Genomic DNA, 13,355 nt, shown 5'->3' on the forward strand with positions numbered 1-13,355 from the left:
TGAATAACGTGTTCGTATTTCTTGATGTTCTGCTGATATGGTGGTGGTGTGTATGTTTGTATTACGTTAAATCATTAAATTAACCACACAAACACATTATTTAAACAGAAACTTTAAAACGTTGATGAAAAAAACTCTGTTCGTTTAGAATAATTATACTGTGTCTCACTCTGCCTGTGTCTGTTAATTTAATTATGTAGGCCGTATCTGTCTCAGGTCATAGGCCTACACACATTTTAAGATCAGAAGTATTTTTAGGGACAATATATACAGATTTTGGGACATATGCATTCTAAATATCAAGAATTATTTATGGAAGAATTTAGGAATCTATTATAATAAACCATATACTGCAAAATAATGTTGTGTACCAATCAGACAATTCAAACATTTTAAATCAAGAATTCTTATTTCATGCATGTGTAGCTATTTGTTTTAACGGAGCATAGGTTTCCGAGAACTTTTGAAAGTTCGCTTAGAAAAACAATGTCCATAGTAAATATGCATGAACAGATGGGAATTTGAGGCACGCTGGTAGGCTGTATCAAAGACAATGGACAATATCTACCATGCTTTATTTTTTACAGTCTCCAACGAGTGTAAGCATGAATAGACATTTTTAGCGAGAAAAACAAGTATTTTATTTCGTAAGTTATCTTGAACTTGAACTCTATGTTTAGGTAAGTTTGATCTGAACATGCAATGCACGTCTTTATCTTAGGCCGGCTGTCAGACTGGTTTTAAATGACTTACAATAGCGGCATTCTGTCACTGTAGCTGTGAGCCGCACAATAGGGAACACTTTTTTTTATTATAAAATCCTATTACGTCTACAGTAATTATATGACCAGGAGAAAAGATTGAATAAACAGATTTAACCAACTTAACAATATATGCCTATGAAATCTTAATTCAAATCAATTTTATTAGCTAACGTTGCCACAATGGCAAATATACGCATAAACAGACAATACAATGTAAATATACCCTACGTACTATAAAATAATTATACAATTGTTTACAATTGAGTGCAATTTTAATATCATCCGGGGGCAGAAAATTGTTTAATATTTACCTTTAGAGGGGAATGAATGCGGAAGGGAATTCACACTATTGTCTAATACTAGGCCTTAATCCGCATAATATAATTTCATAAATTTCAAATTATATGTTATATCGAAATATCTAAAAATTATTTAAAAAAAAGTATTGGACCTGTTTAATAAAATAACAGACAGGATAATCCGAAATGGCACGGGATACTATATATTATAGATACTTTTAAAAAATGCCCAATAAACAGCAAAAAATACAGTCTAATCTGCACTGCTCGTCACTATTCCTTAATCCATGGTTGCCATGGTTAAAGTAACACACGGCGCGCGTCTAAACGAGAAAGTTCGGTACATTATCGAGCGTTGAGGGCGTTATATTCAACTTTGCATTGGCGGTGCCTGGACAAAGAGACTATGTTGTTATTAGTTACCGTCACACGCAGGGTACAACAAGTTGTCTCGGGTTACCGTACACGCGCTTCGTGATTTGTTTTATCAACATTAAACAACAAGTAGATAAGTACAAACTTACATCAAACAGATCAGAGACCAAACAGAAATATTATTAGCTGCTCTTATTGGGGGGAATAGGCCGTTCTGGCTTTTGGGGTACTTTTTTTTTACATATCGCGGCAGGAAACTTGGAGGGGAAAGAGGAACGAATATCAATTTATTTTCAAGATTTGATTTTGGCCACACCTCGTCTTCAAACGTCTTCTTGATGTCACCGTGTCTGACAGGAACGTTTTATGGTTCTTCATCGTAAATATTTATTTGAAAGTACTACAAAAGGTAGGTTTCATTATAACACGTACATTTTAATTTTAATTTATTGTAATAATAATAAATTAATTTATAAAAATGTATATGTTATTTTTAAATTTATTAAACAATATATTGTTAATATTTTATTAGTATACCAATTAGGCCTATTCATCATCTTATAAGGATATCTCAAACTTTAAATTAAAAAAACAATTTTATAAACAAACAAATATAGGTATATTATTATAAAATATTTAAAAAAAACTTTGAAATAAGATAGGAATGTATTTTGTCTATGCCTTGTCATAGAATAAGTTACCCCCTGAAGTGAACTATTGCCACTGCAGTGAGTGAATGGAAAGTCAATTAAATCCAACTTTTCAGCTTATTAAATTATTGATAGAATTTTTTTCTTTGCTATGCTATTAACAATGATATCCTTCATTTGTATTAAAGAAATTTAAACTCTATAATGTGAAAATTATTTTTAAAATTGGCAAAACTATAGGCCTACTACTTGTAAGCTTCACTCCAATCAGAGGGAGTAAGTATATCATATTCAACCATCCATGACCAACAGAATATGCATATTCATTTATTTTTTTGTAATTATAGTACATCATACAGTATGATGAAAATTAAAGAAATTAGTAGTAGTATTAATGAAAATACCTACATTCTATTTATTTATATTGAATGTATACAATTAAATATATATAAATCCAAAGACAAATTACAATTAAATAATTATATATATATATAAAGTGTATTATATAATTATAATTATTTTGTTGACAGCATACAAGATGACCACTTTGCCCAGATTGTCCACAAAGGAGACTCCTTTCAACATCTGTATGCCGCAGGAGCACACATACTTTAGACGTTCTCACACATGTCTCCAAAGAACACACCCTTTATCAAAGTCATGGGGCGGTACGATTTCCATGCTCGCACATGATAATACACAATCTCTGCCTAAAGGGGGCACACTTCCGAGGATTAACCCACTTCGTCCGCCGTGCATAAAACGTACCGTCGATTTAGAAACAACAGACGCCCATTACGCGAACCACAGTCGTACCAACATCATGAAACGTGCCGAGTATGACCGTTTTCATACAGGATGGGCTAAACCATTTTATGGTAATAAGGTTGAACAAGAAAATTACAGGTTAGTACAAAAATATATAACATTTTATGCAAATTAAATGTCAAAAGCGGATTTTACAAATTTATATCAGGGCTAATGACCCCCATATCAGCCCTCCTCTCTCTCGCCTTCTTTGGGTCCTCCTCTCTCTCACCTTCTTTAGGTCCGCCTCTCTCCCACCTTCTTAGGTATGTCTCTTCCACCATAGGCAGGTCCGCCTGTCTCCCACCTCATTCATCTTCGTTTCTACATGCTATAATTTACTTTGTACAAAATAATGCAGTATATAAAAATGAATTATAAAACTATTCTTCTATTACTACGTTCTTCTTTCTAATTTTGTATAGAAAAAATATAAGAGATGTTTTAAAAGGGCAAATATCTGGAAAAGACGAGATTGAGCAACAACAGTTGAAAGACAAAGTTAGAGAAAGTGAAGATGCTGTCAATTTTGATAGAAAATGTCTTGATGAAGACAAAGAAGCATACAAGAAAAGAATCTCCTTCCTCATGCAGTTTCGAGATGAAAATAAAAGAGTAAGTTACTATTTTTAAAGAAATTTCAAAGAATGGTCCATCAAGAGCTCTCAGACAAGTTTCTAAAGTTTCGTTCCCACTAGGATGCAATGTAAAGAGACACCACAAGTTATTTGACCAATCATGACTCGATGGATCACCTTGCTTGTGATTGGTCAACTCACTTGCATTAGACTACGTTGTTGTTTTGAGTGGGAACCAAACTTAATGCTGGAGGAGGCTGTGTAGTTTTGTTTGCTTATCACTATGGTAAAGTAGAAACCACAGTCCCTGCTTTTCTATAGAATCCCCCTCCACCAAAACTCCGGCCTAGCATTTTTCATTTCCCTCGATCATCCAATGTTTAAATGTTCTACTGCTAACCTACTATGTAAGGTGATTAAATAATAGACACTTGCCACCTGATAACTTATGTTTACTAATTTGATCACAAACTTTAAACCTCTTCACAGTTGATTGAATCTCGAGAGGAGCAAAGGCGAATAGACTTCAAGTGTCGGCATCGGAAAGAGCAGGAATTACTGCGGTTCAACCCGGTCAACTGGAGCCAGACGCTAAGGTGATTCCACTGTGTACACGTGAGAGATAAGAGCTATATGAAACCACTTGTACAAAAACTATGAAGATGATAACACTAATAATTGGACATTTGAAATGTGGTTGTTACGCAGTGTATTTATTTAAAAGGTGCAATGTTATATAGTTTTCCAGTATGCTAGCTTCCAAATAGAACTTCCAAAGAAAATGTAGTTTGTAGTCTTATTCTGGTGCTTTTCTATAACGCATGCTAAAAAAGTTAAAATGTCCGCCAAAGAAATCACAGTAGTACATTGTAATTATAGTTGTTAGCCAGTACACTGAAAAACGGCTAAAGTCTCAAAACCAAATGATAGCAACGATTTCAACCAGTCCAGTATTCATACAGTTTATTTCCCTTAATATAAATATTCATCACCAGTGGAAGATCCAGGAAGTTAAAATATGGGGGATGTGTTGCGGGGTGGGGCACTGGGACCTGAACATGTTGAGAGTGTTGAGTTTAATTTAGAAAGAAATTGTGTCTATCTTTTCCATTGCAATTTTCTGAATTTAGGAGGAGGGGAAGATTCTGCCTGGTCACCCAGTCAAAGCCCACTATTAATTTTGAAAAATACAATAGATAGAGCATTTGCTAAGTTGCATTGCACAGTTTTACAACATCGGTTCCTGCTTGCCCCTCTCCACCTATTTCAAGATCATGGATCCGCAAGCACTGATCAGTATTAGCATTATCAATTATAGTATCTCAATTATAGTATAAAAATTGATACACCCATTGGGCTATGAAGTATCATCAAGGTTTTCTCAAATCTCCTGCATAGGCTATTGTTACAGGGTCGTAGCCACCAGTACAGTTGGTAAGGTTTCAACCTGATCACTTATTCATAGAGGGGTTTGACAACCTACAGTAGTGGCTTGTGAAACCGCACTCACTTTATTTCTTGTGGCTATACATCACTGTATTATTCAAGAAAACTACCCCATTTAACATTCAGAAAAGTCTAATAGGTTAGGGAGTAGTATGTCGGAATGTTTGTTTTAGTTGATTAATCTTTTCCCAGCGTTATGAACAGAACAACAGTGGAATGTTAGCGTATAGTAGAGCTAAAGTCAATATAGATCCAATTTATCATGCAGTCGTATGTTCAATATGTTACAATGCTAGTGCGATATAATTGTAGATTGTTAATAGCAATGTTTGATGTGTAAGAAACCAGATTAGATAGTTGAATTATGTCTATTCATTGTCGTGGCTGAAATTATGGTCTGAGGGCCGAAAAGGGTGCGGAAATTTAACCATGAGTGGGTGAGGGTGTTTGCTGATAGGATTCAACACCCCACACACAATATAATATGATTTATAAGGATTATTAATATAATATTGGTTGTGTTCACTGCACCATCCAAAAGAATTCAGATTTCAGTAAAGTGTGAATAAGCTTGAATATTTTCATGTTAATATTTTGAACACTGTTCTTAAACTTATTTAAAAAAAAACTGTAAATTTTAAATTCATCTTGTAAATACAGTAAAAGAATAATAAAAACTCACTACACTATGTTTCTATGTTTAACACTGTCTTATTTTTATTGGATGGCCTTAAAATAAATTGTGGTCTCTTGGAGTCACTGGCGAGGATCCTGTTGGGTGGGGGATCATTTCCTTTGAAAGAAGTTAAATTGTGGATTAGCTTCGTCACAAACATGACATTCGATATACTCATTGTAATATAGTAGGTATTTCTATTCCTTAATGTTGCATTCTGAAACTAAACAAAGATGTATCCGAGGTAACTTATTTGGTTCTAACTCGAATGTGATTTGGATCATCTGTTCCAACTCGAATATGATTCAGATCATCGGTTCTAACTCAAATATGATTTGGATCATTGGTTCTAACTCGAATACGATTTGGATCATCTGTTTAAACTCGAATATGATTTGGATCATAGGTTCTAACTCGAATATGATTCGAATCATCGGTTCTAACTCGATTATGATTTGGATCATCGGTTCTAACTTGAATATGATTTGGATCATTGGTTCTAACTTGAATATGATTTGGATCATCGGTTCTAACTCGAATATGATTTGGATCATCGGTTCTAACTCGAATATGATTTGAATCATCGGTTCTAACTCGAATATGATTTGGATCATCGGTTCTAACTCGATTATGATTTGGATCATCGGTTCTAACTTGAATATGATTTGGATCATTGGTTCTAACTTGAATATGATTGGATCATCGGTTCTAACTCGAATATGATTTGGATCATCGGTTCTAACTCGAATATGATTTGGATCATCTGTTCTAACTCGAATATGATTTGGATCATCGGTTCTAACTCGATTATGATTTGGATCATTGGTTCTATTTACTTGAATATGATTTAGATCATTGGTTCTAACTCGATTATGATTTGGATCATCAGTTTAAACTCAAATATGACTGGATCATTTAATCATGCATACAGTTTATCACTATAAAATTATTTTCTCAGTTGGATGATAAGCAAAGGTTGATCTTTTAAAATTTCTTTTTGGCCTGATAATTTCAATTAACCTTTACACATACTAGAGATTGAATAACAAATTACAGCGAGTTATCCCATGCAGAAATTAATTTTAAACTCATTACTTTGTGGTTATCCCTTGTCTCTGTTGTCACAACAAACACTGAGCTACTTCGCTATTAAATCAACATTTGCTAAATACATTGTTGACATTGTGCAATTATTAATACATTCCGCACACCTTACTTGAGTATTAATCAAGATTAAGTGGACAAGATTAGATCTAGTATCATACACAGACAATCAAATTATTTACCGATTCTCCCACATGTCTCAAAGGAGGAAATGAATTACAATGCAAAAGATATGACATAGTTATACACATTTTTAGGCCCTCACCCCACTCAAAATAAGGGATCCCCAATGTGCAACCCTGTAAGGATACTGGATACATGGGGCTTCACGCTGGGTTGCTTTTGTGGTGATATACAATTATTTTCTTTACTTTTTTGACATGAAAACCTTTTTGATCTGTCCGAGAAGGATTTTACAGTCCGAAAAAGAGTAAAATATCCAGTGACTTTTGAAGCTAATACTAACTGTAAAATACTCAATTCAACAATTTAAGAATAACAACAAAATTTTAATTTAAATCTGAAATAAATCTTTATTTTACTATCTATAATATATTATGTATCACACTCATACTTTAAATCTATAAATTAGGGCAAGTTTTAATATTGTTTTGTTTATACTATGGAGAAATATTTAATCCATGTTTACTCTTTAAATACAATGTTCTTTGGATAACAATAATAAGTATAATGCTTTTGATTGAAAATTAAAAAATTAAAGAGTCTTAATAATAAAAAAAAATAAATACAAATTAAAATTTAGAAAAATTGTATACCACAATTCTTAAAAAAAAAGTATATGAAATTATTCTAATGCAGTAATTGCAGTATTAAATTATATACTTTTAGTTTCATTCAATAGTAGAAGTTTATTAGGCAGTCATTGATATAAAATTATTCTAATGCAGTAAGTGCATTATTAAATCGGTTTATTTTGCTAATACATGTATACTTTTAGTTTCATTCATTATACTCAGTAGAAGTTTATAAGGCAGTTATTGCAATCAAATTTACACAAAATTAGTTACTGCAGACGTACACACTATTGTAGTTTTGTTTTATCATGATGCAGTCCCTCCAATACACAGTGTGTATGATGCCCCAAAAAAGTTTGTTAAATAATCACATCAGGTTTTTAAAAAGTAAGCAAAATGTAGTTACTGCATTAGAAGTGTTGACATGGTCCCTCAAAAGACAGCAAATTAATAAATCAATATTTTAAAATGTGTTTATCATAACATTTTGATTTATATAATGCGTCTAGCTTATAAAGCACTCCAAAATGATTGACAAATTGTGGAAATAATCAGTTATTTTTAGAGTATAGGAAAAAGTGTGACAAATAAGAACGTTATATTTACTACGGTGCATTTATCTCAATGACTACCAACACGTTGAGTACATTAAAAAACCTATTTAGGGAAGTACAGTACAGTACTTTGATCCTACAAGTCTTTCACATCTGTTCCGGCACGGTTCTAGTCCGGCGAATCGAACATCAATGTTTTGTTTTCACGATGCGCACACGCGCACATCGATTGGCGCATAGCTGGAACCACACCGGAACAGGTGTGAAAGAATCTTTATAGAAGTATTCTATGAATAGGGGTACTGGCTGTACAGTGTTAAAACATATAATTTGTCTCTTGTTTGTCCCCATTATCAGGGATTTCCCCAAAATAGGAATTTCCACTAATACTGTAGGAATTTTCTCTTCACATGGAGTTCCCCTAGGAGGGGTTCTATTTACTAATATAAACTATTTATTTACTATTATTAGAAAATATTTAAAGGCAAGTGAGACATACATACATTCAATATAAACCACATGATTCTCTGTACTGCATGTCGACATATGTCATTTTATGTCCAGTATCATAGGAAATGCTATAAAACAGTGTCAAATATCTATCAAATGTGTCACATGTATCATGGCAAGATTAGTTTAGGCTTACGGCCTCACATGTACAGTGTGTGATGATACTGGACACACTATACCGAGAATCAATAATATAATTGTGCGTAATTATCATTTCATATTAATAGTGACACAGGTGGATTAACATACAGTACTATTTTCTTGGCAATATATTAATCATATTGTTTTTTAATAATTCATAAAAAATAAACTTGATAATTATTGTAGGATAGATACCACAAATAAAGCTAAAATTAAGGAATGAATAATTCAAAGGCACTTTCCCATTCATTTTATTCACAAAACTATGTTTTAGGGGGTTGGGAGGAAGGGGAGGGGAGAACTAGGGCCTTTCCAAGATTTATTTTTCCTAATACTGTAAAAATCGAATAACCAAAAATAAAATATTTAAAAAAAGTATAATTTTTTTGGGAAAACACACCAAAATCATGGTTGACTCTAAAATATATTTTGTTACAGTATCGAATACCGAATTCAGGTAGTCTTTAGTTATTTGTCTTTTTAAGTTAACAGTATATTCCTTTACGGAGTGCCACTAGTAACAGGTTTTATGATTTTTGTGTAGTCTGAACATGGAGTAAAGAATTCTTTACTCCATGGTCTGAAGCATACTGTAGGTATGATGCGCCAAATGTGCCAAAATATCTTTTTATCAATAGTAAGAACTTGGACTACAATTTAGGATGACCTAATCTTTCAATTCTTCCTTTAGCACCTTCTCGTTTCAACATCAGGCACCGTTTCACATAACTTTGGAAATGTAGTGTAAAAAGCACACCAAAACATTTAAATGACTATACTATCATCACAGTAAATTCTATAATAAATATATAAATTGTTACTATATTATAAATATTGAAATTTTAAATGTAAATAGATTTATCTAAAGTTCTGACTTTTTGTCTTTGGCCTTGAAGTCTAAGGAGGCGGAGTTGATGCAGTAACGTTTTCCGGTCACTTTAGGCCCATCATCAAACACATGACCGAGATGAGCTCCACACTAAAAGAGCAAACAACAAAATCAGGTAAAAACACATCTAAAAATATGACAAAATACTATAATACATTATTATACAGTATATATTTTAACATAACATGGAAAATTCTCACACCTCTCTCTCTCTCTCAAAGGTCACGGCACCAGTACTTGGATTACATGATCAACTGGTGTATGGAGATAGTGTAATAGAAAACTTTGTTTAAAGATGTATTGCCCCCAAAAAAATTAGAAATGAAGATTAATATTTTAAAATCAGATTTTGAATAGGTTATTTTGTACTTTTAATGAAGTTAATCACTTCCACGGAAAACAAACAAAACAAATAATGTTTTTAATTTAAGTTATTAAATTACATAAAATACAAAAAAACCAAAAACACATTTCCTGGCAGCCAATTTGAATATTTTGTGCTTTAAATTACAGTTTTTCAGGTAAATAAATAATTGTTTCGATCCAACTTTTGGTCAAAGTCAATAATATTATGGAACATCAAAATGGTATATTCAACAAAAAATGTAAAAAAATATTTTTTCAGGAGGACAATACATTAAATTGAATATATTTTGCTTACATATTTTTCAGGTAACATTTGTTTTTCAATCCAATTTTTGGTAAAAGTGAAAAACTATTATATGGTACATCAAAATGGCATATTCAAGAAAAAAATAATTTTTTTCAGGGGGACAATATATCTTTACATTAAACGAAATAGGCTCTATATTTGGCATAGAACTTTTCTTTTTTTGCTAATATTTAGCTGTTTTTATAAGTATTATAACACAATATACTCCTGTTTCCACTTGACAATGTCATCTTCATAATCACGTTCATTATAGCAACTTCAATCCGTGCCCGTGGGAATCATGCTTTAATTAAGACAGATTATTCCCATTTGATTGCCTTAGCGAGTTACTATGGTAACCGATTAATAAACAATGAGGTTATTATTATGAAAGTACTTTCTGAGTACCAATTTGTAATGAATGTGTTGAATTATTAAGAAATGAGTCTGCAACTAGGGGCTTCTACAAGAAAAGTGTTGTTAATGCTTAATGTGATTACATTTTTATTTAAAGACACTAGACCTTTGTTTTTTCGACCTATTTAAGGTCACACACTACATTTTACATAAAAATAAATACTATATGAACCTATTGCAAACCTATTGCAAACATTTTGTTTAATGGTTAAAAATGTGAAAAATAAGTTGATTCTAATAATTTAATTTAGAGACGTCTACGAGATAACATTCGACGCGAGCTACTTAGAAGTGCATTGTTTTTCTCTTTTTATCATTTAACCTTTAGAACACACAACAAAATGACCTGGTTTAATGTTGACATTGGAGGTAAAATATCAATTTTTTTGGCTGAAAAAATGGCGTAATGGGCTAGTACAATATTAATGGTACCTTTTGGCATTTAACTTCTGTCCGGATCATTCCAAAAGTCGTGTCTGTTTTCAACTCCACATTAGCCTTGTCGAGGACGTCAAAAAAAGAGGGCCACCCTAGAAAAATAATTATAATAAAAAGTCATACCTTCCGGATTCAGAGTGTATAAATAAACATTTTGGCTTTAATTTTAATTAAAATATATCTACCACTTATAATGATCTCTAACAATAAATCGGAATGTGGGAGGTTGATAGCACAGATACATTTTACATTATAGGGAACTTTCTCATCAAACTGTAAACAGGGCCCGGCCCAAAAATGCTCGCAAATTGTAATGCAAAAGATGGGACATCTAAGTTAAGCTCAGAACTTCATTTTAACATTTTTAGTCCCCATATTTCAAAATCCTGGATCTGCCACTGGTAAACAATACGAAATAATATATTGGAAGCATTGCTCATATTATTTTTTCCCACAATAAGATTTATATTCAAATGTGTTTTATTTTATATATTAGTGCTGTAAAATTAGAATGAAAATCAATATTATATTGTTGTTTATTGATTGATAGGGAGTTACAATAGAAAATTTTGGCGAGGGAGTTGCTGAGCGGTTAAGATAGTGGAACCGTAAATACGTAGCCATAACACTGTAAAGGGCTCCATGGTTTCGGTGGTACAGTATAAGGTAAGTCTTCTCAAAATAAAGAATAAATAATTTAATAATAGTAATAATGCACACAAACCTGAGCCAGAGTCAAACTTTTCAGTTGATCTGTTAAAAAAAATAATTAAAAGAATATTAAAAAGGAATTTCAGGCAAAACTGTTCAATTGTTTTCATTTTTATTAACAAGAGTTCATTGACCTTCATGTACTATTACTAAGCAAATAAACTTACACCAGGAAACTGAAATGAATTGGCAAAAAAATGAGAACATTCTAGGCCTACACTAATATTCAACCTTTTTTTAAGGTATAAACTAGGTTAAAGGTACTAAGATATTATGGAGAAATTTTGAGAATATTTTTATGGAAAACTATTCTGAATACTGAATGTTTTATAGAAAGTAAGGTTACTATTTCATACTAGGCCTAGGTCGGTTTTTAAAAATGTTTTTCACCTCACCTGAAAAGCTCCGAACCACAAACGATACAGGTGTATGTTCCATCATCCTTTAACTTATAATATTTTCCACTAAAGGCTCTAGAAAGAAAGAGAAAGGGTTAGCCAAAAAGATTTTGTTGAAGTACAGTGTAAAGATTGTTATATAATTCATTCATCATTTTAAAACATTATTGAAACATAATAAAACATGATTTTATTTTCTTTGGAATCGACTTACCTTTCTGTACCCTGTTCTTGAGTAATATGATATTGCTGTGGCGTCAAACGACTCTTTAATTCCTCCTTACTGAACGACATTTTACTGGAATGATGTCTTGCTGAGTTTCCTAAAAAAAAGATTAACAACAAAAAATGAAAACAATCTCAAAATAATATTTGGCTATTGGCTAAATGCAAGTGGCATTTTTTTCCCAATGCAATACCCAGCATACCACCACCACCATGGTCGCTAGCGGGAGTTTGGAGAAGGAGAAGGTGGCGGGGAGGATAGAATGGGGGAGGGGGTGGTTGGAATGGAGTTGATTGAAAAATGACTCTTTCTTCCCGACACTGACAACTTTTCAATTCAACAGACATCATATCACTTTTTTCACAATTTGACTATTGAAATTGAAACGTCAAACATCCGTCTAAACATATTAGGCCTAAAATTTAGCTTACGAAAAACGCGGCGATTAACAATTCTTCTGTTAGATAAGGCTAGCCTGTCAGTTGTGATGATAAAGTTGGAGGAGGATAAGCAACGCACCGCCGCTACCGCTGTCTGATGATGATAGAAGTTCACAGGAATGGCCTGGTTGATGTTGGCTGTATAGAACGAACATGAACACTGAAACCGCTTTAATAAATTTAGAATGTTCCGGGAGCAATAAAGCATGATGACGCAGCAATCTAATCATAACAGCTACCAGGTAAAAGGTAACCTACTTCCCTATAATGATAATTTATTACCTCTCACTACCCATCGCACAAATACAATGGAGGCGAAACTACGGATTACATAACTAAACATATTACAATTGCCAGAAAAAGAAACAAATTATACAGTATACAATTACAATACAATTAAAAAGTAGCCTATCCAACAGAGCAAGAAAATAGATATTTCCAAACATAAAATTAATGAAATAATACCCAATGTGTCAACTTGTATCTACAGTATGTACGTACCGCATACCGTTAAATATATTTTAC

At 32.6% G+C, this 13,355-nt stretch overlaps 2 protein-coding genes across 5 annotated transcripts; one reads left to right on the forward strand and one right to left on the reverse strand.

Moving 5' to 3' along the window:
* The first annotated feature begins 523 nt into the window (after positions 1 to 523).
* On the forward strand, positions 524 to 5,610 carry LOC144855308 (uncharacterized). 2 transcript variants are annotated; one of them, XM_078713126.1, is made up of 4 exons: positions 524 to 647; positions 2,619 to 2,994; positions 3,321 to 3,510; positions 3,963 to 5,610. In XM_078713126.1, the coding sequence occupies exons 2-4, from the start codon at positions 2,627 to 2,629 to the stop codon at positions 4,071 to 4,073; spliced, it is 669 nt and encodes a 222-aa protein (XP_078569252.1). In that variant the 5' UTR covers positions 524 to 647; positions 2,619 to 2,626; the 3' UTR covers positions 4,074 to 5,610. The 2 variants fall into 2 exon arrangements, with proteins under 2 accessions (XP_078569252.1, XP_078569251.1); XM_078713125.1 differs by lacking the exon at positions 524 to 647 and adding an exon at positions 1,503 to 1,847.
* Positions 5,611 to 9,438: 3,828 nt separating this feature from the next.
* LOC144855849 (methionine-R-sulfoxide reductase B3-like) lies at positions 9,439 to 13,141 on the reverse strand. 3 transcript variants are annotated; one of them, XM_078713794.1, is made up of 6 exons: positions 13,113 to 13,141; positions 12,379 to 12,487; positions 12,162 to 12,239; positions 11,780 to 11,808; positions 11,050 to 11,147; positions 9,439 to 9,638 (listed from the first exon to the last, which is right to left on the reverse strand). In XM_078713794.1, exons 2-6 carry the CDS (start codon positions 12,456 to 12,458, stop codon positions 9,522 to 9,524), a joined length of 402 nt encoding a protein of 133 aa, XP_078569920.1. In that variant the 5' UTR covers positions 12,459 to 12,487; positions 13,113 to 13,141; the 3' UTR covers positions 9,439 to 9,521. The 3 variants fall into 3 exon arrangements, with proteins under 3 accessions (XP_078569920.1, XP_078569918.1, XP_078569919.1); XM_078713792.1 differs by lacking the exon at positions 13,113 to 13,141 and adding an exon at positions 12,822 to 13,106; XM_078713793.1 differs by lacking the exon at positions 13,113 to 13,141 and adding an exon at positions 12,910 to 13,036.
* Between the last annotated feature and the right edge of the window lie 214 nt (positions 13,142 to 13,355).

Source organism: Antedon bifida, chromosome 11, assembly GCF_963402885.1.
Source record: "Antedon bifida chromosome 11, ecAntBifi1.1, whole genome shotgun sequence".
NCBI classification, from domain to species: Eukaryota; Metazoa; Echinodermata; class Crinoidea; order Comatulida; family Antedonidae; genus Antedon; species Antedon bifida.